General features: G+C 43.1%; 1 protein-coding gene across 1 annotated transcript in view; it reads left to right on the top strand.

Moving 5' to 3' along the window:
• The window catches only part of bean1 (brain expressed, associated with NEDD4, 1), a 36,920-nt gene that overhangs the window by 12,489 nt on the left and 1,956 nt on the right, over nucleotides 1-22,475 (top strand). Inside the window, exons 3-4 of the mRNA XM_070977684.1 lie at nucleotides 13,854-14,057; nucleotides 14,753-14,894. Coding sequence (XP_070833785.1) covers nucleotides 13,854-14,057; nucleotides 14,753-14,894 — 346 coding nt within the window. The remainder of the gene's footprint in view (nucleotides 1-13,853; nucleotides 14,058-14,752; nucleotides 14,895-22,475) is intronic.

Raw genomic sequence — 22,475 nt, 5'->3', positions numbered from 1 at the left:
TGGTCACAAACATCAATCAGTTGTGAGGATGGATGGACAGACTGTCTGTTTACAACCCTACAAATGCAATAATTTCATCTATAACATGTTATACAACACGTACTATCCATAAGTGCGTGTGTTTGTGTGTGTGTCCAGAGGGGACGGCGACAAAGAGGGGTGTGTGCCGCAGCTGTGTTAACGTGATTAAACATTGCTTCTTCCTGAGCCTCTACGGCTCTATATCATCTTTTCCTCCACCCTTTTCTCACCGATCATTATCCCCCACGCAGCAGTTCAAAGAAAGAAAGAGAGGGATGAATGAGCCAGAGGGCAAGAGCCTCACAGGGAGTCACACATAGAAAAGCAAAGAAAGAGGTGAGGAGGGTCACGCAGAGAAAGAGATCACAGTCTTATAATTCAAAAGGGAGAGGTCTGTCTCAAACAGGCCTCTGTAATATGATGTTATGACTATTTTGGCTTTTGCTCATCTGTCTGCTCCAGTTGCCGCGAGCCACCGGCCCTCACTGGATTGGGCGTAATCCTCCTTCAGTGACCCAGCAGACGAACAGAAACACTTTCAGGCAGATTGGTCTGATTTTCAACAAATCAGCCTGAGGCGCCGTGCGTGGGGGATCCTTCAGTGTTACAGGATGGACTGACGGACAGATTTCCAATTTGAAACGGACTCCACGATGCTGTGAAAGATGGTGTCCGCGGTGTCTTATGCGAAATCGTTTGCTGAGGTTGGGCATGTGGCCGCCTGTCAAACCCTCAGTGGACACCCCCGCCTCTACGCCTTTATTTAAAATGTCAAAACAATTTCACAGCTCTGAACTGTCTCGTTAGGCCAGAAAGGTGCTGATGTCGTTAGAGAGATTATTGTCTAACAGGAAAGGCATCAGACATATTGTCAAAAGGCTGTTCGCTGCTCCGTCTTTTGTCTTTCTTTTTCTCGAGTGCATATAACCACATAGCCTTAAGTGACCAGATGAGTTTGACAGCAGCTTTATGCTGTTCTTATTCAAATAATGTCCCAAGGCTTAATGAGCAACTGACTGTGTAGACCGAAAATCTATTGGCGCAATACTCATTAAAGGAACATTTCAGCCAAAATCAGATATATTGTATAATGTATTGCAATTATAAAATGGTAAAGTATGTTGATATATTTATATTAACTGATAAAAGAGTGTACTATGATGATTAGCACGTTGCATATACTGCACAGAATTAGTATGGTGATTTGGGACACAGCAAAAGTCTTTTCCCTTGTCGACTGGCGTTGATCCCAGCATGCATTTCAGGGCATCTCTGCCTTTTCATGCAGAGAGACAGAGCAGAAATGTAAACCAAAATGGAGTTTTGGTTTACTGCTTTTTGCTTTTCTGCTGTTTTTGGCAAAAAAAAAAAAAAAAAAAAGGAGCAACAAGGCGAGCCTCAAAGGAGATGAAGGGACAAACTGGTGTGATCTCCTCAGCTGTATTTGACAGGCTGAGACACCTGTCAATCAAAGTAATAATGTCCACAACAGAATAAGAAATGACAAAAATGAAAAAACAGAATATTGTTGTTTCAAGTTTACTTTCTTCAGCTGTTATTTGCAGGCAGGTGCAGGGAAACTGTTCATGGTCTCACAGTTTCTGATCAAACCTGTTTTATCGTTAGATAAAAAAGACATATTCTGATCCATCTGCCAGGAGGAGGAGGAGGAGGAGGAGGAGGAGGAGGAGGAGGAGGAGGAGGAAGAGGAGGACAGGTGTTGTGACTTGTAGAGAGGTGAGATGGCAGCGACAGGAAATTAGTCACGTTGTGGCCAAATGCATCTGAGCCACAGACTCTGTGGTGAAAACAGTAATCACAGCGTGGCCTCGGTGGAAATGGTCAAGTGTGTGCATGTGTGGGGACACACATCCTCCTGTGCTGTGTGTGTATTCAGTATGTGTGTATCTACAGTGTGCGTGTGTGCGACAGTAGACGGTATTTTCTGCACTGTGGAAGGCTTGATTGACCAATCACAGCTGGATTTAAAGTGCTCCCTGACCATTTGGACTTGAATCTATGAAGCTCACTCACCCACCATATTGACGTTTAGTGGGCATTGGCCAATCATAAGTTGATCTGCGGTGTTTATTGATCAATCAAAGCCAGATTTACAGAGATCACTGACCAATTACAGAAAGATATAGCGCAGTCATTGCCAGGATCTATTCTGGGCTTGGTTTGTGCCACAGAGATGCCACACTGAGTTTCTATTATCTATTTGTGCACTTTTTAAAAATAGAAATACACATTTTTAGAGCTGATTTATTTATGCAGGTTTTTCTGAAACTCTGTGTATCGACACATTAAGACTTCTAGCAATCCTCTCAGGCTTCCTGCTCATTAAAACATTTCTGTTCCTTCTTCCTGTCAAACCCACGCCGCCAGCAGCTGCAAGTAGGTTTCACTACAACAAGCTAAGAATCGGTTCAGATCTGCTTTCTAGCTGTTCCCCACAGATCAACTCACATGTAAGCAAGAAAGCAGAATCTTATCACAAGTAACTCAGACGCCAGGAGTGAACCTCTCCCTCTTGCTATCCAGACAAAATAGTGCATGTGCACGCTCACTTGTTTATCGCTCTCTCTGCATCTACTGTATGCATCCAGCTATCCTGTGTACCTGCTGGCGAAGCAGATATAAAATAAACAGAACAGTTGGAGCATCATAAGACGTGACAACGCTGCACTGGAAACCTAATTCTGCTGCATCATGCTTCCCATAATTCATGAGTGGTGATGTCATCGGAATTAGGCCTGATTAGCAGGTCAGCGGCTGTTTCATGGAGATAAACGAGCCCAACGAGCGACCACAACAATAACGACGAGCGATGGTCAGAGCTGAACGAGTGAGGAAAAGAGGTGGATGATTAAACGAGGGGAACGGAGGAATGTGGGCCAGCAGGGTGTGATAATCTGTCTCTCTGCCATCCATCTATCCCACATGGGAGAGAGAGAGAGAGCGAGAGAGAGAGAGAGAGAGAGAGAGAGAGAGAGAGAGAGAGAGAGAGGGAGAGAGATTAAGGGGATGTATGATGTATTCTGACCCATATTCGTGCACACACTGATGTGTTGTGACCCACATACTACCTCATCTAAATGCACTTCCTAATTTGATACTGATATGTGTATGAGTGAGTGCGCGTGTGCTGCACATTAAGAATGAATGCACCGTTGTACCTTGCAGACCGCTGCAGTATGATAATGTCGCAGGTTAACCCACATTGCAGATCGGTGCCATTAAACTTTGACGTTTTGCTGTCAGAGCATCCCGGCAGCTCAGCGGATGACAGTGAATATCATCTGTCTTTTTACTGGATGTGAGAGCTGTTTAATTTGGACAGATGCTTTCATCCACAACAAAAAGAGTGCAGCTAAAATCAGGGGTGGCTTTACAAACTCTTCAATCAAGGCTGGGGCACAGTTTTGAATGGGTTAAATGAGTAAAAAAAAGACTTGCATTTAAAGGTCCTTGCTAACAATTAGCTGTACATTATTAAAAGCTCTGAAACAAACTACCTGTAGATGTCAGGGAGGCGGCGACCAGAATATATTTTATGGAAAACTACAAACTTATTTCTTCACTTTAGCCTTTAACCAGCAACAACTTCCTGATACAGGCCTGAAACTTTTGCACTTTTCTTGCACGTTTTATTTACATTATATTTATATTTATTTATATTTTATTTTTTTAGTTTATTTTATGCATTCTCCTTATTTTCATCCTTTTTTTTTTACTATAACTATCAAGTTATTTTCCATCTTGCTTTACATTAATCTTCTATCCCTCTTTTTATGTTCTGTGTCCTTTTTATGTGAAGCACGCTTTCTTGCAAGATGCTGTACAAATAAAGCTTATTATCATTATTATATGTGATAATATTATATATATCACAGTAGTTGCATTGTTTATTCTGTGTAATAAATGAATGCCAAATAAACAACTACAATATTCATATTAGTACTCTGATATGAAATAATATCCATCACTGTTTTGCATCTCTTTATGGTCACTTTGCGTCTCTTTGTGCTAGCTTTTCCTGTCTTTGTGGCGGTGTTGTGTCTCTTTTTGGTCTTTTTGCATCTCTTTGTAGTTGTTTGATTCAGTTACTAACAAGAAATGTGAACAGATACTTTGTGTATAGACTCTGGGCCTGGGCTCTGGACTTGAAATGTACCTGGTCTGTAATCCATCCATGATGTTAATAAGTTATGTCAGTTATTTTGTAATTTTTTATCGCTGCTCTTGTCGTGGGATAAATCTTATCTACAGTACATCTTCTCCAAAGAGCCCTCCCTCTGCAATAAAACGAACAGTTGCTGAACATCCAGCTGCAGAGTGTTTATATGATCGTGTGTGCAATCGTTAAGACAGACAGAGAAAGGGGAAAAAATGACAGTGAGCTCTATTTGCAGTCGTAGGAGGGCGATGCTTTGCTGTCTGTCACCTATGATTTAACTCCACAGCGTGCAACTTTTCGCCAGCAGTCAGCAAAGTGCGCGGCGCGTCTCGCCCTCTCCGTTGTCACTCGCTTCATACCGCTGCACCTGTCACTCAACTCGTTGAGCTGTCAACCTTGAAACAGCATCAGGCCTGAGGTTGAGGGAGCTGCTGTGTGTAAAGCTTCCAGAAACAAACAGCAAACACATCTGCAGTCGCAGACTTACAAGGTCTTCTGAACATGTCTTCTGTTTCAATGACACCGCCGAGGGGGAGGTGGGGTGGGGGGCACGACCGGAAACTAGAATCATCGTCATCGCTTCCTCCTGTAGTGTTTCTCTTCATCTCTTTGCAGTCATTATTAGATAGCAATGTGCATGTCTGAAACACTTATGACTTTCTTTGTTGACGCATTCTTGAGTTGGGAGTGAACAGGAGCTTCCCAGTGACGTGTTTCTGGTGTGCTTACAGGTGCAGCAGAGCACACCTATGAAACAAAACATTCAGCCCGCGAGGGCAGTGAAACGCTGATTCTCAGCCTGGTGTTGAGTTGCTCTTTAAAGCAGAGGAGGATATTTCAGCCTCAACATGATGGTTTTTAATGGCCAATGTCCTCCGTCCTCCAACAACAAAGACCTCCTGGCATCGGTTCAATACAACAACAGGAAGGATCAGAGGGAGGAAAGGAAGGGGAGCAGCGAGACAGCGGTGAAAGACAGCGAGGCAGGAGGATGTGCGTGTCAGAGAGAGACTCTCTCTTTGAACCCCCTGTTGTCCTTTGACCAGGCGGCAGGAAGGTTGAGGCTTTTCCAGCACACTGCACAAGTGAAGAGATAACATCTGTCATTTTATGTCACAGCCACAACTACATTTTCTGCATATAAAGATACAGTGCAGCTCCCACTGTACAGGCGGACACTTCAGGGATCCTTAGAGAGATGTTAAGGAGTAAATATGGGATATGGGGGGGGGTATGCTGGTGAGATCAGAGCTGGGCATCACTGAATTAAATTAGATTCATTTCAAGGCAATGTCAATATGATACCCAAGATTTGGTGCTTACACTAAAAAATGGTCTTTACAAGTTTTTTCCATCTGTCAAATATTTGCTTCTCTTGCAGACCATGACTGTGCAGTAGCGCCTCCCTGCCTGGACTTCCAGGCACGCTTGTTATTTAACTCAAGTCTCTCTGAAAGGTATATTTTTAGTGTGAGGTCTGCTCACGTGTCAGAAAAGGAGGAACGACATTGTTTGCGGTGGAACGTCTATGGCATCCCGAGGGGCTCAGAGACTGGAGGTCATCCTGCTGCTTCTGATGCCGAACGCACATTAAAAAACACGCGTGGAGGAAACACAGCGTATATTCTCATCAACACACTCATAGACCTGAAGAACCAATACAGAATCAATCAATGTTCTTGTCGAGCTGTCATTTGATTGAACTAAAAATAAGCAAGACAAGACTGACAGTTCTTATTAATGTAAAAACAGCTCTCCTCCTGCAGCCTCACGTCAGCTTTTACGATCACCTTTCAGTTGTGATGTTAGTATGATGTTTTAATGGAGCAATAACAACTCCAGCTGAGAGGTTAATTAGTGCCGGTGTTGTCAGGTGGCTCAGGTTGGTCTGAAGGGTTTCAGAAAACAAGAAAACAGAGAGGACCTACAGTCACGACTCAGGAGAGAGGACACTGCACTGTCCCTATGGAGCTGGATGTGATAAGTCCGCAGCAGCGCACAGTAAATCATCTCAAGTCTCCCAAACAATGAACAGAATTTGGAGGACCTAAAGACAGGCAGTGCCAACTTTCCATACTTGAACGCAGAGAAAAAATCCCGTCCTCACAGCAGTTTGTTGATTCATGGCCTTCTGTCTGATTAGCAAAGAAACAATGTGCGGTACACAGAAGTTCTTGGCCCCGTGACAGACAAAACAAAGCAGGCGGGTGGTCCAACCGGCCAATCAGACACCGAGCCTGGGCCCTGCTTCAAGGCTGTAAAAAGAAAACACTTGTAAGAAATATAACTGACGTGATCCCGACGTCCTTTTATCAGCATGATTTTTTATTTGGTGACCGTAGACGGAGCAGTCAGCCAATCAGAGAGTGCGTCAAGCTGACATCATGACAAAGAAATTTACAGCAGTCGAACAGTGAGATGTTGAAAGGAGACAAAACTCAGCATCAGTAATACAGCACGTATAAAGTATAATGGTCGTAGTTTATTACCCTCCTGCTGAGCTCTACATGTTTTTAAAGATATGTTTATGCTTCAGTGCCTTTGACGCTCACCTTTGACTATCCATATCCCAGTTTTAGAGCAACGATTAAGAACATTATCACATATTTAAATGTTATGGAGTAGTAAATATAATAATGATGCACCAGAAGGAACATAATGGGTGTCCATAACATTTCTTTTATCGAAGCCAATCCTACACGCTTTTAAGAGGTTCATCAGTGGAAAATTCCTTTACGGCTTTGTTTGAAAGATCCAAATGAGAAAGAAGAAGCACAGAAGAAGAGACACAACTGTTAGAGGACAAAGCAGAGCAACACCAAATCCATTACTGTGGTCAGATTAGAAATCTGTATTCATGCTGCTGATGTTTAAATTATATTTCAGAAACATCATTTTCCCTTCCCTTCTCAGGAATGAAAAACCATGTTTTAATCCTCCGCTGCATGTTAAAAGTTTGAGGAATGGCTGCCCGCTGTGGCGGAGATGTTTTCAATACCACTTAGGCTGATTGGTTTAAAAATCCAGCTGTGTGGTCAGAGACCTGCATTGATGTTAATGCATCCTAATGAGCATCCCGGCCTAACTGCATTGATACTGATTGTTATGTGCAACCAGCTTAATTAGCCTTCAGTGTCAAATGTGATAAATGTTGTGCATTAGCTAATTAGTGTTTTAGGATTGGATTTGACTCACTTTAAAACAACGTACACAGTCACCTCATATTACTGGATGCACCACATTTCCACCTGGTGCTGCTGCTTTGTTATATCAGCCTTTGAAATGATTAACTTTCATTTAAAGCTGCAGCGTTTTGTCAGTTATTGAGGAAAACGCTGAGAGATTTGGTTAGAGAGAGCAAGTTATATCACCTTGGAAACAACAACTCTTCCTTAAGTCCATATAGGAAAAAACACACAGCGAACGCCGAGATAGTGAATGAGAGTTACAACGAATAGGTGACTGAAGGTCAATGAATCAGATCAGCTTCCCAGCCCACACACACTCATGCTGCTTTGGCCTGTTTGAAATACATCAGCCAAACAATACAGATGTTGTGATGGTCTAAACACTGTATGAGCCTTAATGTTCTGCTGTGTCGTTATTCATTATTCTAGTTTTGGTTTATGTAGAAATCCTGGTGTACAAAGAGAGCCTGAAGAGTGTCCTGACCTTGAAGAAGTCTCAGGAGGGATGTGTGTGTGTGTGTGTGTGTGCGTGCGTGTGTGTGCGTGCGTGTGTGAAATGGTTGCAGTCCAGCTGTCAGTTATGAAAAGAGAAAAATCTGTTGTGGTTTGTTGGGTCGCTCTGAATGTCGGGCATGAAGAGGCATGTAAAGGAAAGAGGAAGGCTTGAAGAGAGGAATGTGAAAGTGGTAGAAAGAGGAAGAGTGACAGAAGAGATGGAGCCTGATAGGTGGATGAAAGATGGGTGGATGGATGACAACTGAAGGTTTAACATCCTCTGTAGCATCTGCACTGCACTACATGTCCTGTGACAAATACAAGCTCAGATATGTTTATGAATCAGCCATGAATCACCACCAAAATCACCAGATATCATCAAAAATAAAACACAGAGAACAGCATGTGCAGCCTGATTCCTGATCACCAGCGATATTCATGTAAACATGAAGCTAAAAGAAACTTCGCATGCTGGAGCATGCTTTGAAAAGTGGCTGTATGTATGTACATGATTTGACTTAGAAAACAACGGTATGTTCCTTTAAGACTCCCTTAAAACCGACGCTGACGCTGCTGTTGGCTTAAGTTGAGTTCGTTGTCGTCCGCTATTGAACATCCTGCCAGGAGGAACTCTTTCTGCCTCGACGTCTGTGGATGTTCAGTCAGCCAGCCGGCACTATGGTATATTTCATACTGAAGAGAAGGTGGTTGTAACTCATAACGACAAGCTGTCAGATCGAATCTGAGTGGCCGCTTGATGCCTCTGTATAATGTATGCGGCTAATGTACAAAGTGATGCAGCGAACGCAGCAGCAGTCAATGTCACAGGCCCGTAACCTTTATAGTTTGTGACACCCCAAAATAAATGACTGCCAGTGACTCCCCAGTCTGACACGCACACACACACACACACACACACACACACACACACACACACACACACACACACACACACACACACGATCTATATGTTGATCTTTGACATCAAAATTATTATGTCTTCCCTTTTGCGTTTGTCTCTCATGATTTATCGTTTCAGCAACTTTTAATAAATCAAACATACCCTGAGGATGAACTGCTGAACATGACAACACATTTGCTTCATATTTACATTCCTGACCCCTCTGTACGACCCCCCCATAGACATTTTATAAGCTTCGCTTTGACTTCAGGCTGAAGAGAAATCCACCTAATGATGTCTTACATTTTCCAGAATGGCTTGTGCCGACTCTCTGCATGCAGACCACCACTAGTTCAGCATCGAAGCAAAGCAGCTACTCATTCATTCCAGTTAATGAGGAGGGTTTGCGTTGGCACAGATGGAGTCTTGATGCAGAGGCTCTGCAAAAAAAAGGTGACCAAAATTTTGCTGCAACGCGCTGCACTTTGTTAGCATTATTAGTTGTAATCTAGCAACGTCATTCTTCTTTTTACCTTTCAGTCACTGAGGCAGGGGATAAGATGTTTGATGCTATGGTGCATTTTCAGAGCTGTAAAATCCTGCCTCATAGTATCATGAACCACTGTGCAGTAATACATCTCAAACACATGGTGTACCATGGTAATACCATTACATATGGTAATGAAGTACAGCATCATTTTTACTGTATTGTGCATTTTTCTTAGTGTTATTTCATTTACCATTTGCACATTTGCATTACAACCGGCACAATCACATTTGCATTTGCATATTTTTTACTATTATAATTCATAATATGGCCATGTCATCACATTTCTTCTTACCTTTTTAAGTATTTTATCCTTCTCTCTAACTGTGTGTTGAGCAAGCTGTACTGCCACTCGTTTCCCTGCAGGGATCAATAAAGTTTTTCTGAATCTGAACCTGGTGTTACTCAAAGTGGACTGCCTGGATGTTATTTCATCCTCTCACCGGCACCTGTAGCACCATGACCAGACCAGTGCAGCCCCTCGCTTTTCAGTGACCTGAAGGACTTATTCTTTGGTGTTCATGTCTAATGTTTTGCAGCGAACAAAACTCTGGCCATGTCTGTCAGGTGAAGAGAAAACAAAGACTGATTTTTGGAAGAGATGATTCCTCTCGGGGATGAAATCAATGTGCAGCTGAAGTTTGTAGGAACAGCTTCTGACTGTGAAAGCACAAAAGCAGAAAATAAAAACAGCTTGAACTTCATGCACAGTTAAAGACACTGAATGAGCCGCAGGTCAACACTCAGCTTCGGGCTGGTGTCATCATCAGGATTATGGAGGGGCTTTTTGTAACACACTATATGGTGGAAGAGGTGGGCGCATGTTCAACAGTAAGCTTTACTGACAGGCTGTCAAAGTGAATTATCTCTGCTGCTGTTTCATTATATATGACCATATCCTATATACTCTCTCACACTGAGGGGTCACTGTGTGTTTCTCATGCTGAACGCCTGCAAGCATGACCTGCTGGAGTGCCTTTGAGCAACACACAGTGACTATGACGAGAAGAAGCCAGCACAGAACGGCCTCGGGATACAGTATCACAATTAGCTGCTCAACGATGGCTCGAAAGAGTTTCTGTGTCCAAGCAAATTCACGACCTCTTCCTAGAAATGTTTGTTTTCCAGAGATTGGAGCTTAGTTTACAGAAGCTTCTCTGAATGTGAGTTTTCGAGGCATCTCAGCCAACACACTCCCTTGTCATCTGCAGATGGTGGCAAGGCTTTGAAACGTCTATTGAGGACGTACCTCGTGCCGCAGGTGCTGCTCTGTCGCTCACCTTGCTTACATAACGAATGCTGAGAAATAACATGTGACGCTGTTGGATGTCTCAGGGGTTGTAGGCTGTTTGTTAACCTGCTTCCCTTTGTTCATTTACACTGATTAATTTCATGCGACGGCCATGCAGGGCTAATATTTTTCACTTGGACACTCATACTACCCCCAGTCACCATCAAACACACACACACACACACACACACACACACACACGCACACACACACACACGCACGCACGCACGCACGCACGCACGCACGCACGCACGCACGCACACACACACACACACACACACACACACACACACACATAGATGCAAACAAAATTTCTCTCCTCTTTCTCTGCTTTCTCTCTGCAGCTGGGTCCAGTCCCCTCAGGCTTTTGAAATATGACACTATCGCCATTTATTAAAATCTGTTTCTTCCTTGCTGCCTTCTTCCTCCACTTGCATCTCTTAAATTCTCCTCTTCTGTCTTAAATCACAATGAAGGAGAGAGAGCAAAAAAGATGCTTCCTGGTCGATTTTATGGCCTTACAGGAGAATGAGATCATACAGTGACACAGAGGAAGATGAGAAGTGAGAAGCCTTTTTAATAAGACGTGGTACAAAGAAAGTCGAAGTAAGACACGAGAAATTTCTTCTTATTGTGACTGGTTTATAGCACTTTGAGCACATCTCTTAATTCGATTCAAAATACTTTATTCATCCCTCAAAGGGCAATTTGAAAGCAGAAACAGATAAACACACAGACAATTCATTTGTGGTTTAATATTGGAAACGTCTCCTGTGACCTATGAAACAATGTGTTTATTCATATTTAACTGAAACCACAAACTCTACCAAACTGGCTCTTTTTGCCTAAACCTAACCATAGATGGGACTCGGGATGTGAACCACTCGTTGAAGTGAACGTCCTGCACTTTGCACACCTGCCATCAAGCCCGACCCCCTCTGTGTGACTGCAGTAGACGATGCAGAGCTCCATTCATTCAAAGAAACATTTCCTCTGACCATAAACTGGGCAAAGTTTTTCATCATCACCTCAGTTAGCATGCTAACACGTGCTAATTGTCAATAAGAGGAATATCATTAGTTTACTGCTATTTGGTTGTAAAACAAAATACTCGACAATTTGACCTGATGATGGCGCTGGATGGGAAGTCAAAGGATCATTGAAATTAATAGGATTTTATCCTGTGGGGACCATGAACGTTTGTACAAAATTTCATGGTAATGAGGAGCGTTACCAAGACTGTTGCTCGCCTGTGTGTGATGTTATAGAGGAGGAAGGTTTTTGTGAATTTATATCTATATAATTATAGATTTCCCTGCGAGTTCTCTCTGGAGGGAACGAGAGAAAATGGACTTTATGAGGAAGAGATGAGAAGCGAAATGAAGAGCAAATCATGTTAGGAGCAAAAGAAAGAGGAGACAAAGAGCGTGAGAGAGGAGACGTTACGGAGAGAGGAGAGAGGTCTGCTGGGAATCGTTTGGGGTGAGAGAACGTACTCGTCTTCTCGGGAATCTGCGTGAAACCAAATTACTGCAGACAATAGAATTACGGACGCAGACGTTCGGGGGCAAAGAGACGAGAAATGAGCAATAGAGAAGCACAGAGACTGAAATGAAAACAATATTGTGAGTGTAAATCATTCTGTTGTTTTGATTGTTTCTCCTGCTTTATATTCAGAGCAGTGATAGATAGGGTGAGAGACGAGACACAGCAGCAAACATGTCTTCAGACACGAAGGATGAAGACGCCCTCCGGGTCAGTCAGGTGTAAAAATGACAAGTTTTGTCAAAGATCTGTCGTGTCTGTTATCACTGCAGATACATACATGTGTTTTAGTGTGTTTCATACAGTGCATTTGATGTAAAGAAAGACAGATTTTGCATGTTGTATCTCCTGTTTTTCTTAAGATTTTTAGTGTGAATTCAGTTCAGCGAATGCATCGTTTCTTGATCCATGAACAAGTGAAGGAGTGATGTAGCTTTTCTGCACATTGTTTGGTGAGTCATAGCTCGTATCTTCTATAGGATGTCACTCATATTTCAAACCAGTGTAATTCAAGTCCTCTAAATTCAAGACAAGTATGCTAATTTGCTAAAGCTAGGAGACTCTGATGTCATGATTACGTTGATAAACATTTGGTTAAGGTCAGGAAACAACAGCCCTCAAGGTTAAAAGATGCTAACATTGACTGTTAGCAGGAAACAGGAAATGAACAATGATATCCTGCATTAAAGTCTGACATTGTGTTGATCCATCCATCCATCCATCCATCCATCCATCCATCCATCCATCCATCCATCCATGTAGCTTTGTGCTCTTCATACTTATGAGGAAACAACAGATTTGTGTCACAGTAGAGGCCGTGCAGAACAGCATTAGAGCAGTTTGGTCACACTAAAAGAAATCGTAGTCTCCTCCCCGTCCTCTCTTGGCTGTGCTGTGACAGACAGACAGACAGACAGACAGACAGACAGACAGACAGACAGACAGACAGACAGACAGATCCACAGTGACTGGCAGTAAGACAGATGAAGAGGCAGACAGACAGGAAGAGGGTGGGCAGGCAGAGCAAACAGAGAGATGAGATGTTAAACAGAAATGGAGGGCAACAGCGTCGCTCTGTAATCTAATGATGATGACTGTGTGTGTGTGTGCATGTGTGTGTGTGTGTGGGGGGGGGGGGGATTCTCGCTCTAATTATCTGTCACACACTGAAATGGAATAAGTCCTCGATGATACGATGTGTAGGGCACGACAGCAGTTATGTAACATGACCCTCGATGGAAACACACACACAGATAGATCATGTGTTTATTAATATATTTAGATTTTTGGGATTTGTTTATGAATATGTCATAAATGTCAGGGCATCAGTGAATTAGTTTAAGCAACATATACTTAACCAATCCTTATTTTTCTTAAGATTTTCAGCAACAAAGCTCTGATAAACCAACTGTATGCCACCTGTTCAGCACCAAACAGCCAAAGTTAGCAACTAGTTAGTGGACATAGTTTAATTAGTAGCAGCGTAAAATGAAGCTTTATTATGGTTGAGATTTTTGGGTTACCCTGATTTTAATAAGAGACTGTTTGCTTACAAGTTCACCACAACAAACCCTTTGAGTGCAACCCTCAAAGTTTGCAGATTTCCCAATATGAATGCAAACGTTCACACACAGTAAAACACACAAACACACACCTGACCTCCACCTCTCTCTGCCTCCCTGCAGTGAGCTCCAACCAGAGCCATGGGGAGTACCCAGACTGCCGGAGTGAGAGGGAGTCGGGAGGGGAGGCGTCTCTCCTGGTGTCTCCGCTGGTGGTGGCGGGAATTGTTATAGGCCTGGTCCTCTTCCTCTCCTGCATCACCATCATCGTCGGCAGCCTGCGCAAAGACAGTCGACTGCGAAACCCACACCTCCGAGCTAGCTACGGTCAGCCCGAGACTTAAGCAATCAGCATGTCATCTCATGCATCCTCCCCCTTATTTTGATTTAGGATTGTATTTCACCATCTTTGAAAATCAGTGATTTTCACCATCTCCATCAGGTAAATCTGTGCAGTGATGGAGCACAACCTACAGCTGCATTATCACTAAAAGACTGCACAGTACTCAGGAAGTAGATGTTATGAGTCATTTTGAAATCAGACACTGAGTAACACACTGTTAAGATGATATGATATTAAGATTTCAAGCCCATTTATACAGATTTCTTACGTGGGGGCTTCACATAACTGATGCTATACCCCTACACATTTTTCTTGTTCATCTCTGATATTCACAACACCCACACCATCACGCACATAACTCGCTTCCAAAATTTCTTCTTCAGTTTCCCAAGAGAATGTAAATATTTCAAAGCACTAAACAAATATTAATCAATAGTTGCTGCCAGAACTTTAAAAGGATGGACAGAAAAAACAAATTACCTAATCCATTTAATTGTGCTTTGAAATTATTCGGTCTTATCATGCAGGATGCATTTCAGAACTTCACTTGTCTTTACATTTCATGCTCTCAAGACAAAATGTGCATCCATTACCTCAATTACTGCAGTACTACTGCATGTCCCCAGTGATAAAACTCCCATTGAACCTGAGCTTTAGCTTCATGTCTCTGTGTCTGCAGGTCTGGATGGTTTTTCCTATGGAGGTTCAGTAGGAGAGCTGAGATCTACCTGCTTAGAAGACTTTCCTCCTGGTTTAGACTTTGATTCGTACAGAGAGACTCTGTCACAGGTCAACAGCCTGTACCCTGACTCACCTCCACGGTAAGTGAATCAAAGCTAATTATGTATCAGAATAATAGTTTCAGTCCCAGCGAAGTTTTCTGGCTCAAAATCCTGTTTTCAGAGGAAAAATTTGTCATGTTTTTGCTCTCTTGTAAAGACTCAGATGAGAATCTTTGTGCTAAGCTACGTTAGCTTAACACCAGAGTGGTATCGATCTTCTCATCTTCCTCATGGCAGTTTCTAAAAATGCCAAAGTTTTCCTTTAAGCATTCTGCCCAACATCACCCAGAACAAACACGTTCTCCCTCCCAGCTCCTCACATGCACCTCATCAGGACCCCTGATGTCACTTTTGAAGGCACTGGGAACCCCTTTAATGTCATTTTTCATCATGCAGGGCTCTTTGGTCAAGTTAGCAATAATAAATATACAACATCTGGTCAGGAACATCACTTTCAAAATAAAGCTTGCTGTGAACAATAATAAGCAGTTAGTGTTGTGATCGATTGCTCTTCAGTTAGGTTTTAGCCCTAAAATGTCATGGTTATGTTTAGGAGGAGAGTACAAGTTGCTTTCACTTGAGCCCCAATACTCAGGAAAGCCTGCGCTGTCCTCACCCCAACCCCCCCACACACTTCACTTCAGCATGTTTGAAGAAGAAGAAACCACGCCTCCTTTTGCCAATTATGTGAAATGTCAAATACAGAATGTAACTGCCCATTCAGTCCCTGTCCCCCACTGTGCTCAGTCCACTTGGTTTGACCCTTCCTCTGTGGTAATTCATTTATTAGGGAGCGCTGCTACCTTTGGTGCCCTTTGTACGGCTGCAGGAATGAGTGTTTGTGCACCTTGTGTTTGTGTGTGTGAGAGAGAATGGGAGAAAGAAAGAGCTCGCTAAAGGCCAATGTCATGGTGTTTTTGATCTAAATGTCAGCTGGCCTAATTGGCAACTTTAATAATTCACATACATCCCTCCCCTGCAGAGTGTGTGTGTGTGTGTGTGTGTGTGTGTGTGTGTGTGTGTGTGTGTGTGTGTGTGTGTGTGTGTGTGTGTGTGTCTCATTCTCCTTGCTCTGCCTTAGAAACTTTCACTCATTTTATCCAAATTAATCGATCTGAGGTTGGATACTTTTCTTTTTATTCATTTAAAGAGAATTGTATCTGACTTTGTGATGTCCCTCGTCACCAGCGGACACATTTTAAACACTTTCAGCATCAATATGAAGGTTATATGGTATTTTTCCACCCTCTGTAAATCCCTGTTGGGTCTCTTATGCTGAACAGAAACACTGGATTCTCCTTAATTCAACAATACAAACCAACAGTTTACGTTTTGATTATTTGAACTTAGTTTATGAGAAATCGTGTTGTTCATTTGGCATGACAGATGGCTCTTGATGCAGTTATACCAGCTAACATTTAGCATGATAGCCTCGTTTATTGTTTATTTAATCTAAAGTCGATTTCCATCCAAAGGTAGTAGAAATTTTGACTGAATTTTGAGAAACTCTGCAACAGAAAATGCGAATTAAAGTGAGTTTTCGTGCACGTCCTGTATACAAATATTAGAAGTTTAAGATAAACAGTTGGTGGTGCTAATTTTCCTCTTGGGCGCCATTAAACCATTGCAGTAGAAGAAGAAGAAGGTAGAACAAGATGACGTAATTAAAATTGAAATGTCAAATGGTGGAAAGCCATGTAGAATGTGGGATGAAAATGTGGCATCTGTTCTTCCAGAAACACACATTTCTTATTGCATTCATTACACTTGTTCAGTTTCAGTTCTCATTGATTATTCATGTCCAGTTTCATGATCATACAAGCCTTCATACAAGTACTCCAACTGGCAGCCACCTAACAGTGAAACTGAACATGACCTGAACGGATATTGATTTCTTTTCTTCACACAGCCATGATAGTTATTCTGGGCACACATAGATCACCTCCTTTGTGGCCGCGATGGATTCAACACTGCAGGAAATGCTGCACATGGATCCTGATTCATGCTGATTCAATCGTGTTGCAGATTCACGTTCGTCGTATTGAACTTGCGGCTGCAGGTCTCTGCTGGAGCTGCAATCTGGAACCTAAACCAAAGCTATGGTCAAAATCTTGGTGTTACCTTGTACCACTGACAAATGCATTATCCTGAAAAATGCATCAGCTGTGGGGGTGTGAGCTGGTCAGCAGCGGGGTTTAGCTTTGCTGTGGTGTTTGCACGATGCTTGATGCTGCAGGGTCTAATGCAGACCAAGAAAACGTACCCATCTACCATTAGAGCTCCATGAATCCATTCAGGACGCTCATCAAAAATCCTGTTCCTGCTTATTAGCAGTACAGGACAGAAACCATAATCACCACGTTTGTTCTCGCTTCAGCTTAAGCAGCAGAAACGTGACAGAGCGTAGCAGCATCAAGAGAAGGAAGGAAGGAAAGGAAAGGAAAGGAGAGGAGAGGAAGGGGAGCTAGCGAGCTACGTCAGTGCTTTGGCAGGGAAGCAGAGTGTTCTGGACAGCCTGTGTGAGAGCCGGACTTTCTGGCCCGGACGATGGGATGGCAGCCAACACACACACACGCACGCACACGAACGCACTCACAAACAGACACACATATGTACGGACAAATCGCACATTTTGTTTACCATAATGTTGGCAAGTCGTGGTTTGGGACACTGTCAACAAGCAGGTAGTTACAGTCATGTGATGATCCTGCAGGGTGTGTGTGTGTGTGTGAGAGAGAGACAGTGTGTGTGTGTGTGTGTGTGTGTGTGTGTGTGTGTGTGTGTGTGTGTGTGTGTGTGTGTGTGTGTGTGTGTGTGTGTGTGGGCCACAGATGGTTGAGGGAAACTCAGAGAACTCAGATCAACAGCTCACCTACTGAGACTGTGAATGTAATGCTTCCGACACACACACACACATGCACGCGCACACACACACACACACACACACACACACACACACACACACACACACACACACACACACACACACACACACACACACACACACACACACACACACACACAGAGGACACAAATACATACACACACCCTCTCTCTCTCCAGAAAACTCACACTCATGGATCAGCAGCTCACCTGTGGCGACTGAAAGCTTCTGCTTCCTCTCAGGGAGACGCTGGGCAAACTTTGGCACGCACACACAGACACAGACACAGACACACACACACTAGACACTTACAAGAGGTAATCTGTTGCACAAAGTTTATGTCTGGTGTTTTTCACCGCTGAATTCTGGTGATGTTCTTGTTGATGAACGCAATTAAGGTCCTTTGAAGAGGCATTGATTACTTTTTTGGGTCACTTGGAAGCAACACAACAATCTGTAAACACAGTATTGGCTGTCTGTGTGATAGCTGTGTCATACTGTGTGACACCAGCGGTCAGTGTCACTGACAAAGACAGAAAGTGTGTACTCAGGTCAGGATGTCTCACATCAATTTCAACACTGAGTCAGAGAGCAGTGAAAGCTTAGGAGGAACGATAACACCAGACGGCAAGGAAGAGGACTCTCCAAGTAGCAGGGACAAAGTGAGAGAGAAGATGAGGGCAGTAATGGAAGCTCAATAATTGAATCTCGGCTACAACACTGTAAAGAAACAGGAGACATGAGCCCTCTGTTTTCTGCAAGCTGCAGTAATGCAATCTGATAGAACCCGATCTGTTAAAGTTCCTCTGTAATGTTCAGTCTAACTGTGGGCTTCACCTGAATGCTGCATCTATATGGTCCTCCACATGCAAGAACCTCTCCCAGTGGTAAAGAGCAGGGACATGCCAGCTTTACACATGCTCACACTCACACACAGAGACCATATGCTCTGTGCTGTAGCTGCCGTTGTCCGGTGTCCAGTTCTGTAGAGCGTCACAACCAAAGCATGAATCCATGCCAGAGGTCCTCCCTTTCTCATGACCTGTGTGTGCCGGACCGCCATCTCTATCATGACAAATATCTGTGAGGGTAAAGCCACAAAAACTGCTCAGTTGAGGAAAGATTGTGGTCTAAGTTGTGGTTAAAAGACACCAAGATTGACTGAGGGAAAAGCAATGCTGTTTTCCATGAAAATAGCTGCTAAATTCCTAAATCCACTGTGGTTTTGGAGTGAATTAAGCACTACACTCATCTCCTGCAACACTTGTCTGTGTTTAGATTTAGGCAACAAAAGCATGAAAGTTGGAGTACCCGGTTCTATCATAAAAAGAGGAAATGGACAGTCCATTATGTTGGTAATTTAGAGTTCCATAGAGAGACATAGAGCTATTTTAAGCTGTCACATTATACAATCAGCTAGCTTTATAAGCATGAAGAGCATTTTACTTAACAGTCTAGTTGGAAAGTCACAAGTTTAGCATCAAACTTTAAGGTTAACTTTTGATTCTATCTCTTCTTTTCTTTGCTGCTGATTGTGGAATACTACCACCTATTGTTAGAGGGGTTTGGGGTTTGTGTCAGGGTTGGGGGGTTGGGATTAGGTTTATTGGTTTGGGGTTGTGGTGACTCTTTGCTCATTTGCCAAGAGCTTGTTTTTACTGTTCATTCATTGACCACAAGGGGCATTATCTTCAACATGACTGACAAGAGGTGAGAATACACCCTTCATCCTCTCATGTTGGATTTAGGGCAGACTGGACTGTGCAGTGGCTCACTATCACCTCTTGAGGTATAAAGTGGTATTACAGGACAGGATGGACTAGCTGGTTAGTGTGCTAACTTTAGTAGCTGTCTCTGCAGCACAATACATAAACACAAATCATTTGACATGAGGTCAAAACTGTTATTTCCTCATATTGTGCTGATAATTTTGGTTAATTTTCAAATGTTTCAAGCTGAAATAATAATAAATATTGGGATTTATCAAAAGGGAGGGGCGGGTCCATGACTGAGACAAAGACAGGAGAAATGAAAAGGTAGAGGGTGAAGAAGCAGAGACAAAGACAAATGGATTACTGTACCCAACACATTTTATAAATATAGGCAATACAAGAACGTAACCGAGGATAGCAGCAGCATGGGACTCATCATTCTGTTACACTGAGCAACAGCATTTGTTAATAACAAATTGTCTGGATCTGAAACAGAAAGGAGCAGCAGACAAAAACAAAGACAGACAGATAAACAGAAGCAGTTGTGTAACTCGCAGCATGTGTCTCAGAGGGGACGAATTATTGTCACTCAGCCACACCTAGCTAACACACACACATTAACAGAGCACACATAAGTGTAGAGCGCCACATTCATTATCTAGTGTGACATCTTTGCAGGAACACAAACACACAGAGCAGAAGGCTGCAGGGGAGCAGAGGAGCTTATAACTCCCGAGAGACCGAAGACACAGGGATTTACAGTGTGTTACAACACCTCCGAAACACCCTCATGCCACCCAGCACACACTTTCCCCCATCTCCAATTTTCACCTCAACATGCCTTGGCTTGAACGTTCAAGGTCAGTTTTCCCAAAGCACAGGAAAACAATCAGAATAAATGTTTTAGACAACTACAGCTACCCCCAGTGCTTAGGTTTCTGTGCATGTGTGGAGGTGTGTGAGACGTTATGTAAAATTCAAGAAAAGCCTTCCACAAAGAGACCACAAGACTTTAAATCTAAATGATGAAATAAAAACCCAGTAATTAGACTGTTAGCCGTAAACCAGGTAAAATAGTGTTGTCAGTATAAAAACTCCATAAAAGCAGACGCTAAAGTATCGAAATCCCCAAGTGGGTCATATTAAGGTCCACTGCAATTAGCAGTGAACCAGCGTGTCTTCATGTCCCTGTTGGTTTGTTCATGCTGGGAATAAACAGGGAGCCAGTTCTCTCAGTGAATATATTTAATGGTTCACTTCATCAACTTCATCAATTTTTGTAAATTTGTGCTCATTCTGAATTTAATGCAACAGCACAGGAGCAACAGCTTTCCACAGGTTAACAGGTTCATTGGTAGCAGGTGATAGATTCATGATCGCAAAGCTCAGTCGTTCACAAGCGAGGATGGAGCGAGGTTCACCACTTTGTGAGCACATGATTGTATCAAGGATGTTACTACATGGGCTCAGGTTTGTTTGCATCCTGTTTTTATTTATTTTTACACAGAATGCAACTTTACTCAATTAAACGTTCATGCTAAAGAGCACATACAGACTTTGGAAGAGGGTCTCATTTCAAGCGCTACTTCTGCCTCCTTTGACAGTACTGTATGTGTGTGTGTGTGTGTGTGTGTGTGTGTGTGAGACGTGTGTGTGAGACGTGTGTGTGATGGCGAGCAGTGGGTGCAGTGGACATTAGGTCTTTCTGACTGAGCCTTGTCCTCACATCAAGGCTAAAATAGAATATCTCCCTCTCTCCTGCAAGCAAACACGCATCGAGCAGGAAACCACAAACACACACTCAGAGGCTCCAACGCTGCTTTAAAATAGCTGGCAAGTGGGCACACACACACACACACACACACACACACACACACACACACACACACACACACAGAGGGTAGTGAAGGAGACAGAGAGGGTGCACAAGAATAAAACCAAAGAACGGAAGTGAGGAGACAAAGAAGGCAAGGCAAACACACACACACACACACACACACACACACACACACACACACACACGCACACAGACGTGCAGCACTGTGTGGTACCAGACTGATATAGTTAACCACTGACCTGATTGAGTTACACTGATTTACTGCTTCCTATGCCTCCATCATCATCTTCCATTAGCTCCTCACACAGACACACACATTTGTACTCTATCCTTGTGAGGACACTCACTGACATAATGCGTGCCCCTTACCCTAACCGTACTGTAACATCACAACTTACTGTGTAATCCCAACCATAACCTAAACCCAACACCCTTCCCTCCAACCCTGTGTAGCATGTACAAGTACACACAAATGTGCAGACACACGCACACAAACACAAACACCTACACACACAGATTTTATAATTCTGTTTCTGTGTAGCTTCACTCTCTCTTCGCTCTCTGCCTCACGGAGGAGGATGGTAGAAATATGACCTCTGGGGCTGCTGGAGGAGTTCATCAGGGACGCGTTTTGGGACTCTGCCAAAACAGCAGGAAGAAGGAAGAGGCTCTGAGTGTGTGTGTGTGTGTGTGCGCGCGCGCGTGCGTGCGTGCGTGCATGCGCGCGCGTGCGTGCGTGCATGCGTGCGTGTGTGTGTGTGTATGTAAAGAGCAAAAGAAATCTGCTGCATTTATCGATTCTTGTTGCTTCTCTGCATTTTAACAGCAATTTAGATTAAAAAATTAAATATATTGTTTGTACTGTTTTCAGTTGAGTATATGTCAAAAATGATTCACAAAGGATCAAGTTCTGTTCAATTTATCTTTTACACAACAACTTATTGGAAATCGGGGTTGTGCTTGCAGCCCAATGGATTCATCAGCTTCACCCCATGTCCACCCATTCACCATTCACCATTCATTCACCATTTCTGAGTTCAGATCAAGTAACAACAACAACAGAGGAAGACGGCCCATCATGACAGTCATAAATCAACGTTTTCAAAGCTGTTTTCCCCTCGTTAATACAAAACCAGACCGGCAGGATCTATTTTGCAGCGGCTGTTGCAATCCGTGGGTGATGCAAT

The sequence above is a fragment of the Chaetodon trifascialis genome, chromosome 13 (genome assembly GCF_039877785.1).
Source record: "Chaetodon trifascialis isolate fChaTrf1 chromosome 13, fChaTrf1.hap1, whole genome shotgun sequence".
NCBI classification, from domain to species: Eukaryota; Metazoa; Chordata; class Actinopteri; order Chaetodontiformes; family Chaetodontidae; genus Chaetodon; species Chaetodon trifascialis.
The sequence above is the reverse complement of the archived record's forward strand: the minus strand, read 5'-3'. Positions and strand labels throughout refer to the sequence as shown.